Genomic DNA, 27,781 nt, shown 5'->3' with positions numbered 1-27,781 from the left:
GACCTCACGGAAGAGATCAGGCTAGCTGTTCTACATTCACACGTGACTCACTCACGTGAACTACGAGTTCATTTCTCATTGTGATACTTATGACACCGCTGTAGCCGAGCTACGCCGAATTTACATTAAGACCAGGAGTGTGGTCTACACTCGCTACCAGCTCGCTTCACGACGACAGGACCCATCGGAATCCATTGACCACTTCGTTCAGGAACTTCGCCGTTTAGCTAAAAACTGTACTGCTGAAGTCCGAACGCATGAGCAGGTGTGTGATGATATTATGCGCGATTATTTTGTCTCGGGAATCTACTCGCCCATAATACGACAGAGATTGCTGGAAACGCCAAATCTGACGCCACAGACGGCCCATGATTTGGCCCTCGTACTTCACGAGGCAGACGCAATCTGAGGCCTACGGTCGGCCGTACGTTACGGCAGCCGTAACCGTGGAGAGTGATGCTACTGTGGAGCGCACGGTTGCCGATCCTCCGCTGGCGTAGGAGACTGCGGAAGCTTCAAGCCCGAGCTTGACAGCCGCTGCTACCGTGGCCCCTTCTGCTGGGAGTAACGCAAAGTGCTTTTACTGCGGAAATAGGAATCATTTGAGGTCAGTTTGCCCGGCTCGGGAAGCGACGTGTCATTTGTGTTCTCGGAAAGGCCATTTTGCAAAAGTATGCCATGCGTCACGAGGTCGGCGTACACGCTCGACGCTGTCCATGAGCCTCTCACCACCCGAGGCACAATTGGCTCCGCGTTCGACGTTGAAAGGAATCATCTCATCGCGCGGGGCTCGGACGGCACCACGCTCGACGTTGACCGGGATCGCCTCACCGCGCGGGCCTCGATCACCTTCACGCGCGACGCTGGCTGACATCGGGCCCACCGACCGCCACCACTATATGTCTCGACGTCCTCCGGGCCACCCGGAATGTCCAGCGCTGTAGTTCCGGTGCTGATTGAGGGACAGAGGGCAAATGCCTTTGACTGAAAGTTATGTTGACATGAGACTCGTCCAGCAGCACGGCTGGCCGATTCTCGGGACTTCGCACCGTATTTTCATGGCTTCCCAAAAACTATGGATGCGTACTAAAGGAGAATGCCGGGTGAAGTTAGTGATCAATGGCCAAATGTTTCCGGATGTTCATTTAATGGTCTTATCAACGTTATGTGCAGAAGTATTGTTGGGTCACGATTTTCCTCTGTCGTCATGGTCGGTTAGAAATGGAATTTGGAGGTGACAATACTCTATCTGTGTGTGCTCTGGCCGGGATGGAAATAGAACCACTGTCGTTGTTTCCCGCGCCGATACTCCCGGGCTGATACGCAATTTATTGCTGAGGAGACTAGTCGCCTCCTAAAAGAGGGTATAATCGAACCTAGTCGATCGCCCTGGAGAGCTCAAGTTTTGGTTGTCCAGACTGAAAATCATCACAAACGCATGGTAATTGACTACTCGCAGACGATTAATCGGTTTACGGAATTGGACACCTACCCACTCCCGGGATTGGATTCCCTGGTCCGACAGGTGGCCCAGTATGCGGTGTACAGCACTTTAAATCTCCGCAGTGCATATCATCAAATTCTGATTGCTGAGGCCGATCGCATTTACACTGGCTTCAAATCCGGACAGCGGTTGTACCAGTTTACGCCCTTGCCTTATGGAGTCACAAACGGAGTCGCATGTTTCCAAAGGGCCATTGATGACATAATTGCTAAGGAACACCTAACAGATGTCTTTGTTTACTTGGACAATCTAACGGTTTGTGGGTACGATCAAGCTCATCATGATGCTAATCTGCAATGCTTCCTCAAGGTTGCGCTTGAGTACCGTCTGACCCTGAACGAGGCTAAATGTTGCTATTCCGCTCGGACAATAGACCTCCTGGGGTACACCTTGAACCAGGGCACAATCACTCCAGACAAAGAGCGGCTGCGACCCTTGCTCGACATGGCCCCTCCCCACGATCGTGCTTCTTTGAAGCACGCCCTCGGGCTGTTTGCACATTATTCAAAGTGGGTCCAAAATTTCTCCGAAAAGCTTCGTCCCCTTGTGGATTGTAAAGTGTTCCCCATGTGTCACTATGCCAAGGCCGCCTTCCATGGACTGAAGTCGGACATAGCTGATGCCGCCGTGTCGTCTATAGATGACAAAATTCCCTTTGTTTTGGAAAGCGATGTGTCGGACCACGCGATAGCCACCACACTCTCTCAAGGGGGGCAACCTGTGGCCTTCTTTTCAAGGACTCTCTCCTCCGCGGAGAGACGTCACTCGTCAGTAGAGGAGGCGTACGCCATTGTTGAGTCTATTAGGCGTTGGAGACCGTATTTGCTTGGCAAGCGTTTTGAGGTCATCACTGATCAGCAAAGTGTCGCTTTTATGTACGATACACGCCATGCCCAGTGCATTAAGAACGAGAAAATCACTCGGTGGCATAAAGAATTGGCAGGTTATTGCTTTCGCATCAAGTATCGCCCGGGACGAGATAATCTCGCAGCGGACGCACTATCACGACCAGCTGTGTGCGCAAGTCTAACCTCCTTTGAGGATCTATGTGTCCTGCATGAAACATTGTGCCATCCCGGTGTGACTCGTCTCGCTCATTATGTGCGCTGTCGCAATTTGCCCTACTCTGTTGAGGACATTCGTCGTCTTTGTCGCACTTGTTCCGTTTGCACTGAATTCGAACCCCGTTTCTATAATCTACCAATGGGAACGCTGAACCAGGCTACTAGGCCGTGGGAGAAATTGTCTATGGACTTCAAAGGGCCCCTACCGGCTTCGAGTCTACCGGCTTCGGTTAGCTCTCGCTACCTCCTCATGATAGTGGACGAATTCAGCAGATTCCCATTTTGCTTTTCCGTGTAAGGACATGACCGCAGCAACGGTCATCCGGTGCCGGCAAGATTCTGTTTTCCATGTTCGGGAATCCGGGTTATGTACACACCGAGCGCGGCGCTGTGTTTTTGTCCCAAGATGTGCGAACCTTTTTGCTCCAGTGAAATGTCGCTTCTAGTTATACCACTCCGTACAGGCCCCAGGCGAATGGTCAGGTGGAAAGATTTAATGGCATTATATGGAAAGAACGGTCTAGGACTAGACCGATGGACTTGGATGGTACACGGGGCGTTAAACTTGATCCGGACATTGTTGTGCACCGCTGCAAATCAAACTCCTCACGATCGTCTGTTTCGTTACACGCGCCGTACAGGTGCTATTCGACCCTTGCCGGGCTGGCTTGCCGAGCCCGGGCCGGCTTTCCTCAAACGCACAGTTCGCCCGAGTAAATATGATCCCCTCGTTGACAAGGTTGAGATTCTCCAAGCCAATCCCGACCACGCTCGCGTGCTTCTGCCAGACAGACGCGAGTCAACTGTTTCGGAGTGTCATCTTGCTCCATGCCGGGATGCCGCTAGGCCGGAGCTCAGCCAGGGGAATCCGATGATGGGGAATTCGCCGTCAACCCCGCCCCTCATGCGCAGGGTCCGATCGACATCGCGGTTCCGCCGCCATCACCCGAGATAGGCGGTTATTCCGACGAGGGTGAATTCGGACACGCGGTCGAAGCCCCAGACGTGTATCAAACGCGTGCCGGGAGAGAGATTCGCCGTCCCGATCACTTCGGCTGGGATTAACATGGCTCACTGCTTTACGTAATCATCTGCACGCTATAGTGCTTCTGCACTGCCATATCGCTTGCTAGCTTGATTCTATCCTCTGGGAGAAGTGTAGTTTTAACGCCGGGGAGTATGTCATGAAATTGTGTCTAAGTTCGAACCCAGGTGTCATGCGACTTTTGGCCGCTGCGCGTTTGCTATAAAGATCTTGGACACTACGTGCCGCGGACACTCCTGTGCCATATATTGTGTGTGCATGTCTAGATCGGTACGTAGAATCACTTTGCCCAGCGCTTGCTTGTGCTTGAATGTTATACCCATTATTGATTCAGATGTGCTTGAATGTTATACTTATTATTGCTTCAGGTGAATGCTGAGTACTGATATTATATTTGCTGATTTCTTCCCCAGGTATTGCTAGGGATTGATTTCGATTCAACTCATGATCTGAGACATTGTTGTATCCTTGATCATTACAACAGCAAGCACGTGTTGATGGTGCTCTGGCAGGTACCCATTCTCGTCGATCAGCTGCGCGAGTTAAGCAGCGAACGCTTTAGCAGCGTTGTGGTCCGCGGAAGTACCCTCGCCTGTCATTTTGACATTGCGGAGACCATACTGCTCGATGAAGCAGTGAAACCATCCCCTGCTCGGTCCGAATGAACTGGGGCTGCCCATACCCGCATCGCTCACGCATCGCTCAGTGCATCATTCATGCTAGTGCCACTCACACACATGCCATCCGCACTCGCGCCACCCACACCAGCCAGATGCACATAAATAAGCTTTGCCTTTGCATGAATGAGACATCCACTCAAAGGCATGTTTTTGTGCATGTCCTCTCTCCATATGCTGAGAGCCTTCTCCATCCTTTCTATGTGGATGTCCCAGACCTGGGAAACCACATTGGTGCTCGGTACAGCACTTCCCGCAACACTTTCTTGGATCGACTTCTCATTCTTCCATATGTAGCGAACGGTGGATTCATTCACACCATAATGCCTGCCCCTGCCCACAGATGCCACATTCTCTTCTCTCAAAGCCGGTCCAGCAGCTCCACTTCCTGGCTCAGCCTCGTCACATTCTTCTGCCTCTTGGCAGTCAACGTTTCTCCGGCACTGGTCTTGCGCTTGGGAGCCATGATCGAATGATGAGCAGAGCAAGAGTAAAAAAACGCAGGTCAAAGCAATGGGATGAGAAGAATGGAGACACAGGATACGGTGGACATAAGTAGTCATGCGGGCTTTGTGTGTAGCTGCAGGTGGTTGAGTATGGCCATTATTCGTGGGGGATGTTTGCAGGTGATGCAGCATTCAGCAGCTGGGAATAGATGCGGTGAAGTGTTTCAATTGTGTAAATCGCAGGGCATAATGTCTTACGCATCAGGTGATATATGCGGTGGAGTGTTTTCATTCTGTAACTCGCATGTAAGAACGTCTACGCAGCTGGTGGTAGATGTGGTGAAGTGTTTTCATTGTGTAACAGCTCGGATGATGCCATATTGAGCAGCTGTTAATAGATGCGGTAAAACGTTTTCATTCTGTACAGTAACTTGCAGGGGATGACGTCTCAAGCAGCTGTTGGGACATGCCGCGCAACTTGGTTTATAATGCAAATGGTGGAACTGGGACATGCTGCGCAGCTTGGTTTATAGTGTAAACTATGGGACATGCCACACAGCTTTCTTATAGTGCAGCGAAATATTTTTATGCGGCAGTGAAATGCAACGCGTAGCATAGGGTCACGAATGCAGAAGCAGGTGTTGAAACACACTATTTCGATGAAAGTTGACCACAACCTTCACCACCCATGACATTCACCACCCATGAAAGCCAAGTCTTTCTCGGTCTTCCCCGTCCTCTACTTCCTTCTGCATTCATTTCCATCACTCTTCTCAACCAGTCACTTTCATCCTTCCTCAACACATGACCAAACCATCTCAAACTGTTTCTCTTCACAGCATCTATCACAGGCTCTATTCCCATCATATTTCGCAATTCATCATTTGTCTTCCTCTCTCTCAACGATACTCTGCACATCCACCGAACCATTTGCATTTCCACCCTTTTCAGCCTTCGTTGCTGCTCTACGTTCATTACCCATGTCTCGCTCCCATAAATCATAACACTTCTCATACATGCAGCATACACCTTTCCCTTCAGCTTCAACGACACTCCCCTCCTCGTCAGCACGCCACTCAGTTCCCAAAACTTCTTCGATGCACATCTCACTCGAGCAACCGTTGCCTAGTCTGATCCACCTTCTCCATTCAGCATGTCCCCTAAGTAACAAAATGTTTTCACACCTTCCAGCTTCACGCCATCTCCAAGATCCAACTCAACATTTCCTCCATCTGCAGCTCCCTCTGTGCACTACAGAGGGTCAAAGTGGGTCCATATTTGACCCCCCAAAAGAAATAATTTCTTTCTTCTCTGAAACTACACACAATTTCGATGAAACATGACCACAACCTTCACCCCCCGTGACGTACCAAAGTTTGTTCACAGCATTAAAAAAAAATCTGCCCCTTTGAGGGTCTGTGGGGGGGTTGCCCCACAAAATAGGTATATGCTTTTTTCTAAGAACCTATACACACAATTTCGATGAAATATTACCACCTTCATCATCCGTGATGTCCCAATGTTTGTTCAAGGCATTGGAAAAATTGTGGTCTGAGGAGGTACACGGGGTGGGGTGTGGGGAAGGTGAGGGTGGGTGGGGGTTGCCCCCCAAAATAGGTATTTTTTTTTGTTTGTTTGTTTAAAGTGTTATGATTATGTTTGTATGATTCGACATGCTGCCCTGTCTTCTAGCAACCATTGAAATTGGTTTAAAATACCTTTAATCATACTACAGTATGCTGTTTATTCTACCAGGTGAGCGCCAGGGGTATTGCTCCTATGTTTATATTGCAGTTTGTTTATACCATAGGTGAGTTCAATTCTAAATTAAAGGAGAATCACCTGCTTGAAATCTAATTATTTCTAACAACTTCTAAAAGGTGCCAATAATATTGTCCGAGCCATTTTACGATTTCCTTGTGGAATAAACTAAGATTTAATAATTTTTCAGGCTTTTTTGTTTTGTTCCACTGCAAGCCAAAGAAATACATATGTGGATACCAAAATATTTTTTTCTTTGAACAATTTTCTGTAAGAAATGGTGCATTCTTTGAAAAAAGTTCAAAGGGTGCCAATATTTATGGCCACGACTAAGTGAATGTTGGGACCACAAATGTATTAAAAACTATATTAAACAACTATATTAAAAACACAAAATAATCTATAACGTCAGCTGTGCACCACCATCTCAAATCACCTCCCACCCAAAACCATAATTTTTCTACACCCGTTAAATCCCCCCACCCCTCACCCCTCCATAAATTTTGCTTCTGTATCCATCTTATCCACCCCTTGTGTTCTTCCTACCCCTCACCGTTACCTGCATCTCTTGTTTGTCCGTCTCCATCTATTTTCTCCCTCCACCCTGTTGATGGCGTTTCCCCCTTCTCCTGCTGTTCCTTTTGGTAAGTTAGGTCGTGATCCGTTCTATGTTCTAGCTCTTCCACGAGCCTTGACTGTGTATACAAAAAAATAAATGTAAACGAGTCCAGTTCCCCTTTGAACCACACATTTTCAGACATTTAAAATTATTGTGTCCAGATCTGGATTCAGATCTTCATCAAAACCAAATCAATACGTCATTGTCACACACCCAAACTGTCCACCAAGTTTCGTCCAAATCCATCTAACTTTTTGAGATATCCTGCTCACAGACAGAAACAGATAAAGAAAAAACCAGGGGTGAAAACATAACCTCCGTAATCCTTCAGTGGTGGAGGTAACAATCCTTTGCCCAAATATATACTTATATATATACTTATTAACCATGGTATATTTTCAACATTTGCCAACCTTCAAGCATACTCTGCATTTTTTCCCTTTCCCGCTACTCTCTTGCAATGAAGTAAACAATCCATCTTGGTGTTTACCTGCTCAATTAACCTTCACATGTCATAAGAGAGCAGCAAATAGCCACACTACAGGTGGTGCTAAAATCAAGCAGTTGCTTACCCATGTATGCGGCCCAATGCACAGCCCTCCTATCCTTCTTGTCAAAGGCGTTGATGTTCGCTCCCTTGGACAACAGGAAGCTGAGCATCTGCAGGGAAAAGTGCATATATAAACAGGCATTCTGAGTATTGCACTGCAATACATGTCCCCTACCAAAGTTCAAAGTGCCACAACTTTCTCAAAAATGATCGAATATGCAAATTTATGCACGGTTGATGCTGGTTTTCAAACTTGATCTGAGGTATGCTGAGACACGTGTGTCACGCCTCGCCTCGTTGATAAGCCCGCTAGGTCGCTCCGTGGAGCAGCCTGCATGTATTGCACTGTGTGAATTATATAATTACCAACTCATGGTCTGAGGTACTAGCGATTCAAGATATCCATTAAAAAAAAAAAAAAATTCGTTTAATTAACGATATCTGCCAAACCACGTGCCCTATCGCAAATTCCAAAAGGACATTTTAGTAGACTGACATGTGAACAGATCTGTGAAGTTTCCCCTCGATTGGATCAAAAATGAGGGAGGGGCTCGGTTTTAAAGGTTCATGCTTAAAAACGTCATAACTCTGAAACCATGTGACACATGACGTCATGCTCGTTGACTTTCTTGTTCGTCATGGGTATGCGATTCTGCCTGCAAAGTTTGGCCTCGATCTGTTCAGCCGTTGCAGAGAAAAGGGGGTACACGAAAAACAATATGGCGGCCGAACCACGTGACCTGTGACGTCATAATTACCATTAAAATATTCTACAGACCGAGTCCACCCTATGGTGAAAATTTGATCTCAATCGGGCCTATTATTGCAGAGAAAATCTTTTTTGTAAAGGAAATTAAAACATAAAATGGCACCGAGTTAAGGATCATCAGAATTATCAGAATTCCCATAGTTCAAAGTGCCATAACTTTGTCAAAAATGATCGAAATGTCGTGAAGTTCGAACTTGATATGTAACTTATCATGAGGAAACCATGTGCCAAGTTTGAAATCATTAGCATTAAGCGTTTAGAAAAAAAGTCCGGAAAGCTGTTCTTTGCGTGACGGACTGACAGACTGACAGACTGACGGACTGACAGACTGACGGACTGACAGACTGACAAACTGACGGACTGACAGACGGAGGGAGGGAGACGGAGTGCAAACCTATAGTCCCCTCCGGTGTACACCGGTAGGGGATGAATAAATAAATGGGTCAGAACCCATCTTAAGGTTCAAGTCGTTAGAGCACAAGGGTTTCAAAGGCCTGTTCGACCCAATTACAAATCTTGGTCAAAAATACGATACATCATCAAAATAGGCAAATTAAATTTCCTCCTTGGATTATTGCACCATGTTCTCACATTGAAGAAAAACAAATAACAATTGGAATAAAATTGGCTGACAAGCTTGGCTAAAACAAATAAATAAATCGCAAGCATAAAGGATTTATCGATTTTAACCCCAAAAGATGGACACGTCTTTTTCTGAAGCATATGAAGCTTTTAAACATTATTAATTCCTTAACTAAAACCAACAAGAAATTGTTGATGTTTCACGTTTTTAATTGAAGATCATGGTTAACGGTTACAGATAATGTAAAAGGATTTGAAAACCCGGTTCGGGGGAGAGCAAGAAGTTGGGGTGGGGGGAGAAACATGTTGTTTTACACATGTTACATCATTACTCTCATATTATCTCTTCGAAATAAACACCCAGAAGACAAGAGGAGGTGGAGAGGGAAAGAGCAATTTGCAGACAAGGGAGAGACAAACAGGTATGCCAGATAAGTAAGAACACACCGGTACACAGCACAATGAGGAAGTTCACAGGATTGGACTGACGAAGAGCACACGCTCAAATAAGACTGCCAAGAAGGAAAGTGTAAACAAAAATGTTCAGAGGGTAAGGGGTTATCAAAAATGTCAAAGATTGAGGGAAAACAAGGAAGATAGCACGAGGTGGCAGGGGGTTACCTAGAGATCGGCAGTTTGACAAAAGGAACACAAAGAACCCTTCTCCCATAAATACCCCCCTCCCCCCCCCCATTTCCTCCTCCTCTGCTTCCCCCCCCCCCACCCCCCAAGGGAAAAAAAGAAAATCTTGAAGATGCGAAGAATCCAAATCACGTCACAAAAGGGGAGGAATGATAAGAGTGCAAGTTTGGAATTTTTATTACTTGTGAGGAATGTGAAAGAACAGCATTAACAAGTATTGTTCTCTCTTTGCAGAAGCCTGCCTTTCATGTGGCATAATATGGGTCAAGGCCACAAACACCAAAACTAGTGTCACAGAAAAGGAGTAGAAATTGGAAGGCCCAATAAAGGACAAGAACAGTAGTATTGACAAGGCTGGTGTTGGCTTAACGGTTAAGGTGGCTGCCTTGAGATCTTAGGGTCATGAGTTTGAGCCCCTATCGTGCCGTTGAATTAATACCAGGTGGCTTGACTCAACCTGTCATCCTTCCAACGTCGGAAAAATGAATACCAGCTGACTGGTAATGGGGGGCACTGCATCAGCAGTACAGCTGCACCTCCAGAAAATATGATGCAGCCAACCAACCAGAGGCTGCACACAAACGACCAGTAGTATTGACATCGGATTAAGGCAAGGCCAAAATCAAAATCAATCAAGCAAGGCCGAAGGAAAGACAAGGACAGTTTCACAAGTAAAAATTGTTTTCTGCCTTAAAGCCTCTTAATTAATCTTAAAACAACAACAACACAACAGGCATTTTAAGTCCATTTTCCCTGCTAGAGCAAGGGTTAGCCTTGTGGGCCCCATGACAATCTTCTCCATTTTGCCCTATTTTCTGCATCTCTCCTTGTTAACCCCCTTGCCCGCATTTCTTCTTTCACCTTCTTTAGCCAAGTCTTTCTCGGTCTTCCCCGTCCTCTACTTCCTTCTACATTCATTTCCATCATTCTTCTCAACCAGTCGCTTTCATCCTTCCTCAACACATGACCAAACCATCTCAACCTGTTCCTCTTCACAGCATCCAACACAGGCTCCATTCCCATCATCTTTCGCAATTCATCATTTGTCTTCCTCTCTCACTCTCAACGATACTCCGCACATCCATCGAACCATTCACATTTCCACCCTTTCCAGCCTTCGTTGCTGCTCTACGTTCATTACCCATGTCTCACTCCCATAAATCACAACACTTCTCACACATGCAGCATACACCTTTCCCTTCAGCTTCAACAACACTCCCCTCCTCGTCAGCACGCCACTCAGTTCCCAAAACTTCTTCCATTCACATCTCACTCCAGCAACCATTGCCGAGTCTGATCCACCTTCTCCATTCAGCGTGTCTCCTCGGTAGCAAAATGTTTTCACACCTTCCAGCTTCACACCGTCTCCAAGATCCAACTCAACATTTCCTCCATCTGCAGCTCCCTCTGTGCACACCTTACATTTGAATGTAGCTGCCACACTGGTTAATGACCCTCTTAAACCACTACATTTTTGATGAACCCACTCAGCGCAAATTGTACATTGAATGGAATTCACTCCGACACCCTTCCTGCACACAGCACACGGCCACTTCCCAGTTCTTTCCACCTCACCACATGTTTTACCAATTGCCATCACCTTCGTTTTTCCGATATTCACCTTCCAACCTTTTGCCTCCATACATTCCTTCCACTTGTTCATCTTTTCCTTCAGTCCATCCATACTTTCTGCAATCAACACCAGATCATCTGCATGACAACAACTCCCAAGGCAAACCCTCCTTTACGTTCTGAGCCAGCACCTCCATCACAGCTATAAATAGTAGTGGACTTGATACCGACCCCTGATGCACTCCCACTTTCACCTCAAACTCACCACTGTTCCCGTCCTTCGTCCTTACAGCTGTGCGCACTCTTTCGTACATTGCCATCACAACTCTGATCAACCATTCCTCCACTCCTAACTTCCCCAATGCCCATGTCACTACTTTGCCTGAAATCCAATCGAATGCTTTCTCCACATCAACAAACCCAAGAAGCAACTTCTTCCTCTTCTCCATGTACTTCTCCTGCAACTGCCTCAGAATAAAAAGCACGTCTGTCGTTCCTCTTCCTGGCATAAATCCAAACTGCATTTCGTCGATCTTCACTTTCTTCCTTATCCTCCTCTCCAACACCCTTTCCAATACCTTCATTCCATGCTCCAATAACTTTATCGCTCGATACGAGCCGCAGTCCAGAGGGTCACCTTTCCCCTTGTATAGAAGGACGAGGGTACTCAGTTCCCAATCCACTGGAATGCGGCCTTCTTTCACCACCAGATTACAGATCTCTGTCATTCTCGTCACACCCCAACTTACTGCTGCCTTCAACATATCTCCCACAACTCCTGTCCACCCTCCCGCTTTTCTACTCTTCATTGCATTTATCGCTTCCTCAACTTCTTTCTCAGTTATCTTCTCTGCCGGTCCAAAAACTGGGTTACTTTCTATGTTACCATCCACCATACCATTCGTTATCTGCATTCAACAGCATTTCCATATATCTCTTCCATCTTCCTTTAATTCCATGTGGGTCCACAACGATTTGTCCCACTTCATCCTTCAAGCAACTCACCCCCATCACATCACACCTCTCTTTCGCTATCTCCCTTGCAATCATGAATACCTCTCTTTGACCCTCTTCTGAATCCAAGCGTTCTCCTAATATTTTCCTCGATGCCTCCTGCGCCTTTGCTGCCTCTTTCTTTGCAGCCTTCTTAGCTGCCTTATAACTTTCATGCTCTGCCCCCGTACCCTTCGCCTTCTGCCACTCCTTGAACTTCTTCCTCTTCTCGTCAATCCTCTTTCCAACTTCATCATACCACCACCATGTTTCCGAGTGCCTCGGTGGTCCTTTTGTCCATCCACATACCTCACCAACGGCTCCCAACAGACTATCTTTCATTGACATCCAACCACTTTCAAGCTCAACCACATCATCCTCTACCATACTCAGTGTCGTGAAAATCAAGCTCAGACACGACTTTCCCTTGGGTAGGTTTAATATCATTTAGATCTGAAGTAACATCCTGTAAAAATACATTCATGCAACAGACATTAGAATCAGAGTATTACATGGGCAATGTCCGATATCAATAGGTAAAACAAATCAGCGCAGCATATAGGGGCGTACATACCATTCAAACTACAGGACTATGTCACAGTAAGTGCCGCTGGAGTGTTCGTGCGCCCCGGTTGTCCCGGGTCTTTTCGACGCCCCTTTTTAAGCGAGCACACCCTGGGTTCACCTTCGGTATAATTTCACTACATTCTCCCCGCCGTTAGAACTATACTGCCGCTCGGCAGGTTGCAAACAAGCGTCAGCAATAATCGAATGGGTCACGTCAATCCACGTCAGTCGGTCCACCCGTAGCGGTCGGGGCGGCGAACTACCCTGCCAGTTCGTGTTCGGAAACTACCGGGTACGGCGTCCCCAAGCCCGGAGTCCCCCGCGTCGGAATAGCTGCCGGAGGTGGGTGTCGGAGGGGGCGCCCCAGCGCCTTCGGGCAAGGGAGTGGGTGACGACGGAAGTGACGGTAGTAGTTCCATAGAGGAAGCTTCGGTAGAGTCCATAGACTTGTAGATGGGTTCGTCGATATCCCGGTCGTCGTCCCCACATGGGGCGAGATGGCGTACGGAGACAGTAGACTCGCGGCCGTCCGCCGTTAACACGCGAGCATGCTCGGGATTAGCCTGGAGGACCCGCACCTTATCAACAAGGGGGTCGTACTTGCTAGCGCGAACCGCTCGTATGAGATAGGCGGGCCCCGGCTCAGCGAGCCAGCTGGGCAAAGATTGGATACTACCCGAGCTTCTAGGGTGGTGGAACAGTCTCTCGTGAGGAGTCTGGTTGGTGGCAGTACATAGGAGAGCCCGGATCGAGTTTAGAGCGGCAGGTAGCGACCACGCCCATTTATCGAGGCCTCGGTCGAGGGTCCGGAGGCTCAACATGACGGCCCTCCATATAATCCCATTAAAGCGTTCGATCTGCCCATTCGCTTGGGGCCGGTACGGGGTGGTGTAGCTCGAAGCGACATTATGCTGGAGCAAGTAGCCCCTCACCTCCTGAGACAGGAACACCGCACCCCGATCGGTATGCACGTAGGCCGGATACCCGAACATAGAAAACAAATTCTGCAGGCACCGAATAACCGTGGCAGCCGACATATCCCCGCACGTATAAGCAAAAGGGAATCGTGAATACTGATCGACGATAGTGAGCAGATAACGAGAGTTACTCGACAACGGCAGCGGCCCTTTGAAGTCCATCGCCAAGCGCTCCCACGGTCTAGTAGCCCTAACGAGCGTCCCCATAGGAGGGCTGTAAAAACGCGGTTTGAGCTCCGCACAGATCGTGCAATCACGGCAGATGCGGCGGATGTCCTCAATCGAGTACGGCAGATTCCCCTCGCGCAAAAAATGCGCGAAACGCGCTACCCCGGGATGACACATAGTGCCGTGCAAAGTGCGCAGCCCCTCCAAAGTGACAACCCCCGCGCAAGTGGCCGGCCTCGATAAGGCGTCGGCGACCAGGTTATCCTTCCCCGGGCGGTATTTGATGGTGTAGCAGAAGTCGGCGAGTTTGATACGCCAACGGGTGATTTTCTCGTTCTTAATGCGCTGAGCATGTAAGGTGTCATACATAAATGCAACGCTTTGTTGGTCTGTGACGATTTGGAAACACCGCCCAGTAGGTGATAAATGTTGCTTCTGGGACACCTCCGTTTAACATGGGAAATCCCTATCTAATGTCATTTACCCCCCTGTTTTAAAAAAAATCATAAACACCTCTATTTCTCCCTCTATGAACCTATAATCCTTCTCACCTTATGAACCTATGATCCTTCTCGCCTTATGAACCTATGATCCTTCTCGCCTTATGAACCTATAATCCTTCTCGCCTTATGAATCTATAATCCTTCTAGCCTTATGAACCTATGATCCTTCTCACTTACATGTAATTTTTACCCTATTCCCCCCACTATCCCCTTAATGTAGTTCCTTAGACCACTCTGCTAATGAGCCTATAAATATATTATCTCTTTCTAACTTTTTTAAGAGTTCCATTCTCCTATAGAACTCATCCCCATCAAGTATATTTATAAAGTATACAGGTTCCTTAACCTTTTGTTGTGAAAGTATAAAGTGGTATGTTTCACGGAGGGTTCTTGTTTGACCTCCTCCTCTCCCACATACCATTTTAAAATTATAATATTTATTATCCGATTGATAACCATTAAAGTTCTCACTCCACTCTAATATATTTTTCTTCCCACCCTCCATTACCCCACTTAACAAATGAATACGTTTATCCGTCTTGAGAACCTTCTGACCAGTGATTCTCTCAACCTCTTGAATCTGATATTTTTCACATTCGTTATGTTTTCCATTTATATACCAAGGTTGATTACACCTCCACTCTTTAGTCTGGTTGATACTTGGTTCTATCATTTATATAATAGTAAAAAAGGTGGCGGTAGCCCGTTAAAATCCCTAACCCCCCTTTTTAACTTATCACTTATATATATATATATCTTATATACTTATATAACCATAAGGGAGACTATCAATTCCATTTTCTAAAATAAACCTCTTATCATCAAAAGCCCCCAATGCTTTCTTATGTGTGGGCGGGGTCTGTGTGGGTGTGGTCTGTGTGGGTGTGGTCTGTGTGGGTGGGGTCTGTGTGGGTGGGGTTTGTGGGTGGGGTCTGTGTGGGTGTGGCTTATGATTTTTATTTATTTATTTAATTTTTTTTTATTACTACTAATTAAATTAGCTAATCTGGGTGGATGAAAGTATGGATGGTTGTTGTTTAATGAATTATCAGTTTTGTTTTTTGTAATTCTTGTGAGTAAAATGAACCCAAGATTTCTTCCCAATTCATATCATATAATTTGTAAGTCCAAGGCATAGTATCCATTACATCAACGATTTTGAATAATTCATTAGTCCATCTCTTTGTATAACCTTTCTCAAAATGACTTTTCCATCTGTATATTCTTACAATATCACCAACTTTGAACTTGGGCTTTCTCAAATTAATCTCCTTTTCATATTCTAATTTTGTAAATGTTTCTGATGGTTTTGATTTTGTTGATGAATGAACTGTATTATTGTAATTATCTACAATATCCTGAATAAAATACACCCATTTTTGGGAACCGAGTTGTGTGAATTTTTTATATAATTTCTCTTTTAAAGTACGATTAAAACGCTCAATAACAACTGCTTTTCCTTCATTAAAGGTGCTGTATAATTTAATACCCTCCCCCTTAAGAAATTTCATAAATATTTTGTTATAGAACTCTGTTCCCTCATCGGTCCACAGTTTCTTTGGTTTTCTTTTACTTTTATTAAATATCTGTTGGAAGGCTAACTTCAGAGTATAACCTCTCTTGTTTTTCAAAGGAACAACCCAAGCAAATCTACTCCTCAAATCAATAACGGTTAAAGCATACTTGTATCCCTTATCATTTTTTAGTTCGATTAAATCAGCGGACCATATGTGGTCGGTGTATTTAGAATAAACTTTCCTTCTTTTAAACTTTGTGATTATAGGTTTATGTAATTCATCAGCCAAAAGCTCCTCAGTCTTGATGACATCATGAGAGCCTAATAGTTTTTTGAGGGTGAATAACCAAGGCCAAGTTTCAATTTAGCATTTATCAAATTTCTCACAATAAACCTATCAACTTTCTCTCTCAACGTTGGATTTTGTATCAAAGACAAATTATACAACATTTCTCTGTCGGCTTTATGTTTTTCAGTCAATGTAGTGGTTTTCCCATAAGCAATATCATGCTTCATACACACTTCATCAACCCTATTTGTAGGTTTAGACCAAGGTTTAGGATTGTCAGCCTCATCTAATCTTTTATCCAAGTTTGTTCCTGGGCCACAGAAAGAATACCCTGGAAGGTGTAATTCCCCTGGAATTCCAGTTGTTGTAAATTTGCTACCTGACAAAAACTTTTGTATGTCTCCTCCACTTTTAGGAGAGATGAATTGACACTTTTTAGAGCCACACACTTGACATATTCCTTTTTGATAAACTCTATTATTTTTAGCTTTAACATAAGAGATATTTTTAGATTTAGTTTTCTTTTTACATTTGAGACAATAACTCATATTTATTTATGAGAAAAAGTTCTACATAGTGCCAAAACCTTTTTGGTTTTCAACATATACATTTCTATCTTGATTTTTAAAACATAAAGAATCCTTAGAAATGACTTCACTCTCTCCTCCATTTATTTACAAATAAAACTAACTAAAGTCAATAACACCAACATCATCAACTATATGTTGTATATCTGCGCTCTGAATTCATTATAGCAAATTTAAAAACCAATAAGTTCGGAAGAGTCATTAATTCTTTATTTTCCTCTTCAGTGCGTTGAGATTTATTTATTTGTCGTAATACCTTCAATCTTTCATTAATCTCAGGAATGGTCATATTTTTATATTTTTTCCCCCTCTCTCTTTCCTCCCTCTCCTCCTCCTCCTTTTTCTCCCTTTCCTCCCTCTCCTCCTTCTCCTTTTTCTCCCTTTCATCCTTCTCCTCCTTCTCCTTTTCCTCCCTCTCCTCCTTCTCCCTTTCCCCCTTCTCCTCCTTCTCTCTTTCCTCCTTCTCTTCTTCAACTCCTTCCTCCTTCTCTTCTTCAACTCCTTCCTCATCCCTTGCTACCCTTGAGTTTGAACCCCAAAGAATATTATACATATACTCATCTGGATTTTGAGATATTCTTGTATCTATAATTATTTTTCTCATAATAGGATACCAATAAGATTTGTTGACGATTTCTAAAAGAGTTTTATATTTCATAACTTTGAGAAGTTCATTTTTATTTAATATTTTAAACAAGTCTCTATTTGTGGGTTTAACAATATCAGTATAAGGCCAGTTTTTAATAACAAAATTCCCATGTATATGCTCCAAATCATAAGGTATGTAATACCGAGCACCCTTTTCTTGTAGGTATCCTTGAATACAAAAATTATAATTCTCTTGTAGTCTTCTTCCTGCCATTTATGTATCAGAAATATATGTGAGATTAATATTATGACAGGTAATACCACCCCATCTTCCCACTACCAAATCGGTTTGTATTCCTCGGCTTTCTATCCTTATCTCATTACCTTCCTTCTTTGTCATGCGAACCATCGCTATACTATCATATATTTTTCTTTTCTTAAAATCACGTATTTGTTGTTTGCTAATTGTACTTCCACATAAATCCTTATCTTCACCAAGTGGATAATATTCTTCTTTACGAGACTGATTTAAATCATGTAGGTCTTCTATGTTTATTGAAAAAGACCAATTATACCCTAAATCAGGCATATCATACCCCCATTTATTAATTCGCATATTAACTAAATGTCCTTCTTTATAAAATTCAATTGTAAGCAGGTAGTTAAATTCAATGAGGAAAGGTGTATGGTCAGTATAACCAGGTGTTGTGGTTGTAAATTTTACTTGTTTAACAAAACGTGCTGTTTTCTTTAAAAATATATATTGTGATAAATCACTTAATCTAATTAAGTCATTCGCATCTGTAGGGTTTGGATAATTGATTAATTTATAAGTATTCTTCATATTAATATTTTTACTTACACTATATTTTTGTCGTTCAGCCTGTGCCTTTGTATAATAATTTGATAAATCAATATCCTGAGAGGATTTTCCAAAGATAGAACCATCTTTTCCAACATAAGTCATTTATATTAGATTAAAAATGATATCATAAAAATTTTCATTATTGTTGAGTTTAAATAATACATATAAACATAATTGACCACAACATTTAGAATTAATTTCTTGAACTTGAAATGTTTGATAAACACCATTCTGTAAGAATTGTATTACTTCAACAGGTGGTGGCATACCATAACTATCAAAATAATATTTATCCTGACTATTATGAATACAAACCCAATGAGAACCATTCTGTGTGTCTAAATTCATAATAATATTCATTGTATTCTTGGACAACTTTTTTAATTCATCTCTCATACAAATAACCACATTATCAATTTTTAGTGTTTTACAATACTTAGCTAGTTCTATATTTGACGTTGTATTCTTTCCAAATTGTTTAAACCATTTATCCATTTATTTATGAGAAAGATACAATCCATTACCCCGTTTAGTTAGTTTAACACCCGCTTGAGCGATAGAGGAAAGCATATCTCCAACTAACAATCTAGCTTTATCAGGTAGACTTTCAAGTTTTTGAGCAAAATCTACAATTACACCACTTCCACTAATTTGTTTCTCCAACTCCTTGTTATGTCTTTCCAATTCTTTTTGAGCTTTTAGTTGTGCCTTCCTTTCGTTAGCAGTTTTTATCGCTGCTGAAATACCACCAGTCAATGCTCCCGCCGCACTTAAACCAGCAAATAAAGGAATTAGAAATGGGAGAAATCCTCCTCTTGACTCGTCTATTGAATATTTCTTTAACATAGGTTTTGTCATTTTAATTTTAAGTGATCCAACATCATTTAGTGTTTTCACCTGCTCTCTTGTGAGTAAAACATCAATTCTTACTGCTCCTTTTCTTTGAAATGTATTAACATTAATAATACAAGGCTTTTGATTTTGAATACAAGATGTTAATTTATCAAGATTGATTTGATTAACATATACCCCTACCATTTATTTATGAGAAAAAACCTATGTGATATTAATCATAACACCATTATCTGTATTAATCTGTAATTCTGTTTCCTCCAAAAGCAAACAATAAGCATCAACTTCTTCATTCTCTCCTCTTTCAATGTATAGAGAAGTATCCACTCTATTAGACTTTATAGTTTCCTTTTGAGAACTCAGGTCAATTGTGTAGATTGTATAAAGTTTTTGAAACGCAACCATATCCAAAATAGGTTCATTATTACCGTTGCTTTCACACACCTTTTGGTAAGACTTGTAGGCTTCCGCATAATCATTTTTTTCCCAATCAATTTCCAATCTATCTCGCGGATAAAATGTCCCATCAAGAGAAACCCGAAGTTGTTTCACCTTAGCATTATCACTCAGGGCATTATTCTTATTAGTACCGTCCTCTCCATCTGGTTTCTTAAAAATGAGCCATAGGTATCGTGGCTTTCCTTCAAGAACACCCAAATTCCAAGTGTAGGTAGTGTGTTCCAGTTTAACGTGTTGACATCTTCTTTTAAGGTATGATACATTTAGCGGTTTCTTTGAGTTAAGTCTTCTATTTAACATCTCTTCCGTTTTAAGATTAGGAGTATATTCACTGATATACCAACACAAATCATTAATAACAAATTTATTATTTTCTCCAAAAGCATTTTCATCCCCAAAAAGCAACCTATTTACATTATCATTCCTTTGTAGTTGAAATCTAATTTTAAGCCCATACAAAACTTTATCATAATCACAAAATCCAAATATACCTTTCAGAGGTACTGCTACCGTAAAACTATTCTCTGCTTTTGTATCATCATTATACATTGACTTCCTTTGACTATAACCAGGGTCAGCATTTGTTCCCGTTGACATATCAGGAATAAAACCTTCAACAGCTCCCTTACCCATTCTATCACTAAACGAATATAGTGTAAATTTCATCATTTCAGATATAGCAGAGACATAATCAACCGCTTCAACCTCTTGTGTTCCAATATACAGGCGGACACTATCAAACATTTTCCAGAAGAAATCATTTACGAGTGTAGCATTAGTATTATTCGCAGCCTTAGTGAATTTAAATTTACACAGCAAGAAACTATCAGCTATATTCAAGTAAGTTTGTTGATTATTTATTTCAAAACTTTTTGTTCCGTTTGAATTCCAGTCTGTTCCTGTTATAGCATTTACCTTAAAATAGTCTTCCTTTTTAGTAGAGTTTGAAATGATAATCGTATCATCCAAATCATAGATACTATCAATCGCTTCCATACTTGTATTTATATAGCATTAAAATCGTTGAAACCCCGACCCAAGTATTTTAATGATTTTTTGTCGTTCTTGTGAAGATAGTTGAGTTTTACCTTTTTTAATTTCTTTGATTGCTTGTAATTTATGAGACTCCTTTTGAGCATCTTTTATACTCTTTATAGCACCCGCAACTGAGCCCACGGCTGAAGCAGTTGAACCAATTAGGTCTTTATGTTTAAGGATGGTTGAACCAATACCCATTAGAGTATCAATTATCCCATCTCCTTTATTTCTAAATTGATGTCCCACACCCCGTTGTCTCTTTGGTTTATAGTATCCTCTCCCAAGAAACATACCTTCACCCTTATAGTATGGTGAAAGGAACATCCCATCCCCTGTAATTATTTTATATTTTCCCAACTCGTGTTTTCTCACAATAACCATTATTTATTTATTGAAAAACTTCACGTAGGTGAATTCTGATGGATATAATTTCATCATTAAAGGATATCATACGATTATCTTGGTTGGTTATCCTAAAATTTACTCTGTATATGGTTTTTCCTGACACAGGTAAATAGACAAGATTTTTTGGTTCCATATTAAATTTATAACCAATCGGGGTTGAGTATGCGCTGAATGAAAATATTGTATTTGTTCTTATTCCATCGTTATAAGCACCATCAATCAAATCACAATGAATTAATACTGAATTTATACCGGAGGATATTTGAATGACATTATCACTGTAAAACGTCCCGTTAATTTCAATCTTTTTAGAAGAGAACCCCAATAGCTCTCTGAACGAATTTTCAATCGTGAAATCAACTTTATAATTATTTTTAAGTTTAATAGTTGATTTTGAAGTGTGTTTTTGAATATCTATTACAATATTTTTTGGTTCATCACCTTTTTCTTTCATAAGGCGAGAGACTTCTGAAGATATTTGAGAAATCTCGTAAGCACCGGGTGAAACGGTTATAGTTTTATATCCACTTCCTGGATTATAACTAAACTTGTTGTTTTTCTCTGTGATATTAAAAAGGGTATTGTAAGTCTCCATTGACAACAAAGAAGCCTCATATTCTTTTTTGGGGTCAAGTTGTAGTGGGTAAGGGAATGAAGCTGTGTAATCACTCGTTGTGAAATTAAAACTAAGAATTGTGCTTCTCATCTTATTTAATATCTAATAAAATATCTTTGTATTGACATTTATTAATTATTTTCATATTCATCAACTGATCTAAAATGGCGGATGCTTCATTAAAACAATTGTTGTTTCCAGCCTTCTTACTACCTAACAACAATAATAACCTATTAACTAATTGTGATGGGTCATTTGGAAGAAAACTAACACCCGAACCAAGCTTACTTAAAACATCAATAATATGTTTCTCCTTCTCATTCTTCTTACTTTTACCAGCAACAGAAACTCCATAATCAAGTGCGTTTAGCAACTCAATATACTCTCTATCTTCCTCTCTTTCCATATCAAGCGGTTCATCAAAATAAGGTGAATTAGAATGTCCATCTTTTGTTAGAAGAAACATTAATCTTGGGGTTAATTCAACATTTGGTTGGTCAGAACTTAAGAACACCAATTTATCATTAAATATCAATAACTTTTCTTTCACAAGATGGAACTGTGCTGGTTCTTCTGTTGGAATGAGACCTGCTCTGGTTTTTGAACCCTTCAAATATTCATTGTTTTGAAGAGCTTCTACAATATAATTGGAAAGTTTATTTACCTTCTCAAGATGCCGAAATAATCCTTCATCATCATATTCTAATTCTCCAAGTTCTTGCTCTGTCATTTGACTAAAATCTTTGAGCATTTGAAATTTTTTTGGAGTAAATTCTACCATGGGAACTGTAGGTGAAATCGTTTGTTGAGTTTTTAAAAGTGGTTTAAAAAATTTCTCTTGTTTTCTTTCAAAGGCTTCTTCACCAGTTAGTTTCTGTCTCCTTTTCTTCTTTATGTCTTCCTGTTGCTTTACAACTTTTGAAACCAACTCTTGATGTTCTTTAAACTTTCTTACTCTTTCTTCGGTAATCATTTTCTGTATTTATTTATTGAAAAATATCATTTAGTATCTCATCTTGTTTCACAACAATATATTTATATTTTCCAATCGTGTGTTTCATATTATTTTCAAATTCCTTCTTACTACGTAATGTAGAACAATTATCTCTCCAAAAATTATTTGTATCTATTGAATTTAACTTAAATAAAATAAAAGTATTAGCATTGTTTCTTATTGAGCGCCGAGGGAGTTGAAAATATGACTGACTAAGATAAATACAATTACAAGAAGAATGTCTCCCTCTTGTATAGTAGCTATCCATTACTGTTTGGTTTCTCTCATTAACACAATCATCAAAGATAACGAGGTTCTTTTTTGATTTATCTAAATCTTGAGGTGAAGGTATATCATCCGTATTATCACTGAGAATACAAGTTATGGGTTTTGGTTTTGATTTTGATTTCTGTGTATCACAAAATAATTGTATTATATCATCAATATTATAATCATTTAGTTTGTTTTGAAGTTTAAATAAACCGATAATGTCTTCCTTTTTAAGACCCGCATTAAAACCCTGTGAGAGTAGTTGATACTCAGGTTGAAAACTTGACTTTGTAAAAATTATTAAATTATCATAATCTAAAAAATTAGGACTAAGGAGCATCTTTAAAAGTAAACAGGTTTTTCCACATCCGCTTGAACCGACTATTAGACATCTCAATGAATTTGGAAGATTTTTATGGTTATTAAATTTTATCTTATTTTCCCAAACAGGTAAAAAATCATTCATTTATATATTTGGAAAACAAGTCATCTAACTTTTTTTGAGTTTTTTGAGAAACTCTATATTTTATCCTGAGTTCAGGTTTAATTTCAAAATAATCCATTATTTTGTTTATATAGTATCTTGTATTAACATTTCCATTAAAATTATTTTGAATAATAAATATCATTAAACCCTTATACATTTCCTCAATACAAATAGTCTCTTCCCTTGTAAGAAATGGTGTATTATCACCATAATACTTAACATTCATCTCTCTTATTAATCTTGTAAAGTAATTCATTTTTGGTTCTAATTTAAAAGAGTTATATATTTTTCTATATTTTTTATTATCATTAATTAGAAGATAATCACAGAAAATACATTGTTTATATGCTTCTGATTCTGTATTAAGCCCCACTCTACCACAAGCCAGACAATTCTCTAATTTATCATATGGAGAGTCTGGAAATTCTAAATATCCTTCAGAATTTATCATATTTATAAAGTAAAATTATACTTAAAACAAAGTGTCTTTTTTAGAGGCTTTTTTAAAGATGAAACTGTGCTTAAAGTAAAACACCTTTGAGCTTTTCAACTCGTTTTATGTATATAACTTTACTTAAACTAAACGCAAATTTATTAGCTAATAAATACAATGTTTCAAAACACAAAAGACAAATTTCAATCAATCTCTACTTCGGTGGAAGATATAGAAAAATATGTCAAAGATGTTAAATTGAACAAAGATAAATATGGAAATTTTTGGATTAAACCCATAATGGAGAATAACATGTGTCCTTTTATTAAATTTATGGGACAAGCTATGTTAATTAATAACTCTATTAAAGTAAATTTGACAAAAGTTTCTCCACGACTACTAACAATTTACTCAAAGCTTGAAAAGGTCATTGATAAAGAAGCTTTGAAAATGAATGATAAGACCATCAACGATTCTAGAGGAAACATTTGTATATTCTTTAATAGACCCAAAGATGTGGGTGAAATTAATAATATGAATATTAGTGGTGAACTATCATTCCGTACTCTGATTATTAGAGATTATTTGAAAATAACATTTAATGTAAAAAATATTGTGGTTATTAGTTCTAATGAAAGATAATATATAGATATTGATGGAAGTTTAATGGTATGTAAATGAGTGATATTAACAGTCAATACTCTGAGAGTTATTATACTGAGAGTCTAGGATCTGAAGATAGTTATGATACTAATAGTTTGTGTTCAAATGATAGTTATGAGAGTAGCTTTATTGATGACTCAGATAGTGAAATTGAAATTGATGAACTAGAGTATCTAAACTTTCTGGCTAATACATAGACGCTTTACTTTAAGTAAAGTTATATACATAAAACGTGTTGAAAAGCTCAAAGGTGTTTTACTTTAAGTAAAGTTATATACATAAAACGAGTTGAAAAGCTCAAAGGTGTTTTACTTTAAGTAAAGTTATATACATAAAACGAGTTGAAAAGCTCAAAGGTGTTTTACTTTAAGTAAAGTTATATACATAAAACGAGTTGAAAAGCTCAAAGGTGTTTTACTTTAAGTAAAGTTATACACATAAAACGAGTTGAAAAGCTCAAAGGTGTTTTACTTTAAGCACAGTTTCATCTTTTAAAAAGCCTCTAAAAAAGGCACTTTGTTTTAAGTATAATTTTACTATATAAATAAATATGATCAAAGCAACGTATTGCGATGTTTGTGAACAAGAATATAAACAATACAAAAGACACCTTAAAACTAACAAACACACATTTAATCTACTTCACCTACTATCTCCTATTCAGAAGGAAACAAAACACTGTTCTGCATGTAATAAAAATATCCTCAAGAAAGGCTTCGAAATACATCTTAAAACAATTCTACATTTATCAAATTTTATCACAACTAAAAACTCTGATGGCGCATTCAAAGAACATATTAAAATAAGAGTCTTTAACTTCAAACCTCCTGAACCAGAGTCTATAGTTGATGCTGTAGAAATAGTTAAACCTGCTGTTCAAACGTTGATTGAAAAAACACTAAAAGAAATGAAACCACTTAAATTTTATATGGGAGTAAAATTAGAAATGACAAAGGACGAAGGAGTTATAGATACACCATACATGAGAACTGAGCCACACTTTATATCTTCATATCAAGATTTTAAAACATCAGGAGTCTATGATGAACTTATTAAACAAGAGCAAGATGTGGATAATTCAATCGTAGGAAGTGGATTCAATATAGGAAAAATTATTTACATAGACATTCATATTCTTAAATCAGATCCTCTAAAAGCTTCTTCCTACATTGATTTACCCAGTGTTATCAAAAATAGAAAAGCAGTTATCAATATCAAAAATAAAGACAATAAATGTTTTCTCTGGTCTATTCTAGCACACTTACATCCTCCACATTTTCATGATGAAAGAGTATCTCATTATAAAAAATATGAGAATACATTAAATACGAAAGATCTAAAGTTTCCGATGGCTTTAAATGATATTCCTAAATTTGAAAAGATAAATAATTTATCAGTTAATGTTTATGGTCTAACAGAAACAAACAGCATTCAGGTTTTAAAGCTTTCTGACAATTGTAAACAAACTCATATTAATCTTCTATATTTTAATTCAGAGGAAAATTCACATTATACATACATTAAAGATATTGCTAAATTAATAAAACCACAAGTATGTAAAAGAACAAATAAAATATATATTTGTTTGCGTTGTCTTAACTTCTTCCATACACAAGAAAGATTAGATAAACATTCAAATTATTGTGGTGAACATAAATCAACGGTAATCAATATGCCTAAAGAAGGCTCAAATATCACATTCAAAGATGAAAAGAAAAAGATCAAACATCCATTTGTTATATATGCTGATTTTGAAAGTATTCTAGAAAAAATAGATACTGCTTCTCCAGATCCAAAAGATTCATACACAAATAAATATCAAAAACATACTCCTTGCGGTTTTTGTTATTACTAGGGCATGCCCGTACTATATCTATATCTAAAATTATATCCCCCCCCTCTATTTACATGAAATGGTTTGGTCCAAAGCGAACGGCTTGCGAGTGGTGACAATCCCCCCCCCTCTATTTACATGCAATGGTTTGGTCCAAAGCGAACGGCTTCCGGAGTTTGGTAAAGCAATCGCCATCGCGTGCACAAACGCGCAGGAAAGCGAATGAATCGCAAATTCGTTTTTATTAGTTGTAAAACATAGTTTAACGCCAACATAGTTTGCAAACGTGAAATAAATGAATACGCTGTCAAATGTGCCATCCGAGGCAGAGTGTGCCCGCCACGTTCGGCACACGCGATCGTTCGCTGCTCTCTGATTGGTTGAATCGTTTTTTGGACATAGCTCGGTAAGTAATTGTCCGATTAATATGAAACCTTGAAAAGGCACATCCTCGGGTCCCCAGCAATATACCTGGCAAGTTAAAAGTATATCGGACCCGTGGTTGCCGAGAAACAGCGGTCACAGACAAACAAACAAACGTACAGACGTACAGACGTACAGACAGAGATTACTGGAATTATAGATAGATATCAAATCATCCGTTGGTGATAAATATAACAAGTTAGAGGAGTATAGAGGCTCAAATACCCCAGAGGAGTTTGTGAAACGACTAGAAAAAGACTGTGTCCGATTAACCAAGATAATGAGAGAAACTAATAAACCAATGTCCTTGACGAGTGAACAGAAAAGGGAATTTAGAAAAAACAATGTTTGTCATATTTGTGAGGAAAAAATTGGTGAAGGTCTAAAGGTTAGAGATCATTGTCATCTCACTGGTAAATATAGAGGTCCAGCTCATCAAAGTTGTAATATTAATTATCAACTCCCCTCTTTCATTCCTGTCTTTCTTCATAACAATGCTCATTATGATACGCATCTATTTATTAATGAACTTTCAAAGACATCTGGACACATTTCAGCAATTCCTAACACAGATCAGAAATACATTTCATTCACAAAAACAATTCACACATCTCCTATTACTCATATCAGATTTCTTGATACATTTAAATTCATGGCAAGTCCATTGGCTAACTTGGTTCAAAATCTAAAAGAGTTTCCATGTCTTTCAGAGTATTTTTCAGATAAAGATTTTCTAACACAAAAGGGAATTTACCCCTATGACTATATGGACTCATTTGAGAGATTCAATGAAACACAACTTCCTTTAAAAGAAAATTTCGATAACAAATTAAACAACAGTCATATATAATAATAATAATAATAATAATTCATTTATTTTGTATAGCGCTTTTCCAGAAGCCCAAAGGCGCTTTGACAGAGTGGAAAACATAATGCATAACAATACATGAAAACAACAATTGCAAAAAGACAAGAATCAAGAAAACAAACAGCAGCGATATACGGCATATATATAAGACAAGA

The 27,781-nt window shown here is 39.9% G+C and overlaps 1 protein-coding gene across 2 annotated transcripts in view; it reads right to left on the bottom strand.

Annotated features, from left to right (window-relative positions):
• Positions 1–27,781, bottom strand: part of LOC137429591 (serine/threonine-protein phosphatase 6 regulatory ankyrin repeat subunit C) — a 237,591-nt gene that overhangs the window by 121,213 nt on the left and 88,597 nt on the right. For both annotated transcript variants that reach the window (XM_078779599.1, XM_078779598.1), the window contains exon 6: positions 7,689–7,776. In XM_078779599.1, coding sequence (XP_078635725.1) covers positions 7,689–7,776 — 88 coding nt within the window. The remainder of the gene's footprint in view (positions 1–7,688; positions 7,777–27,781) is intronic.

This window comes from Myxine glutinosa, chromosome 6 (genome assembly GCF_964187855.1).
Source record: "Myxine glutinosa chromosome 6, kmMyxGlut1.1, whole genome shotgun sequence".
Lineage (NCBI taxonomy): Eukaryota > Metazoa > Chordata > Myxini > Myxiniformes > Myxinidae > Myxine > Myxine glutinosa.
The sequence above is the reverse complement of the archived record's forward strand: the minus strand, read 5'-3'. Positions and strand labels throughout refer to the sequence as shown.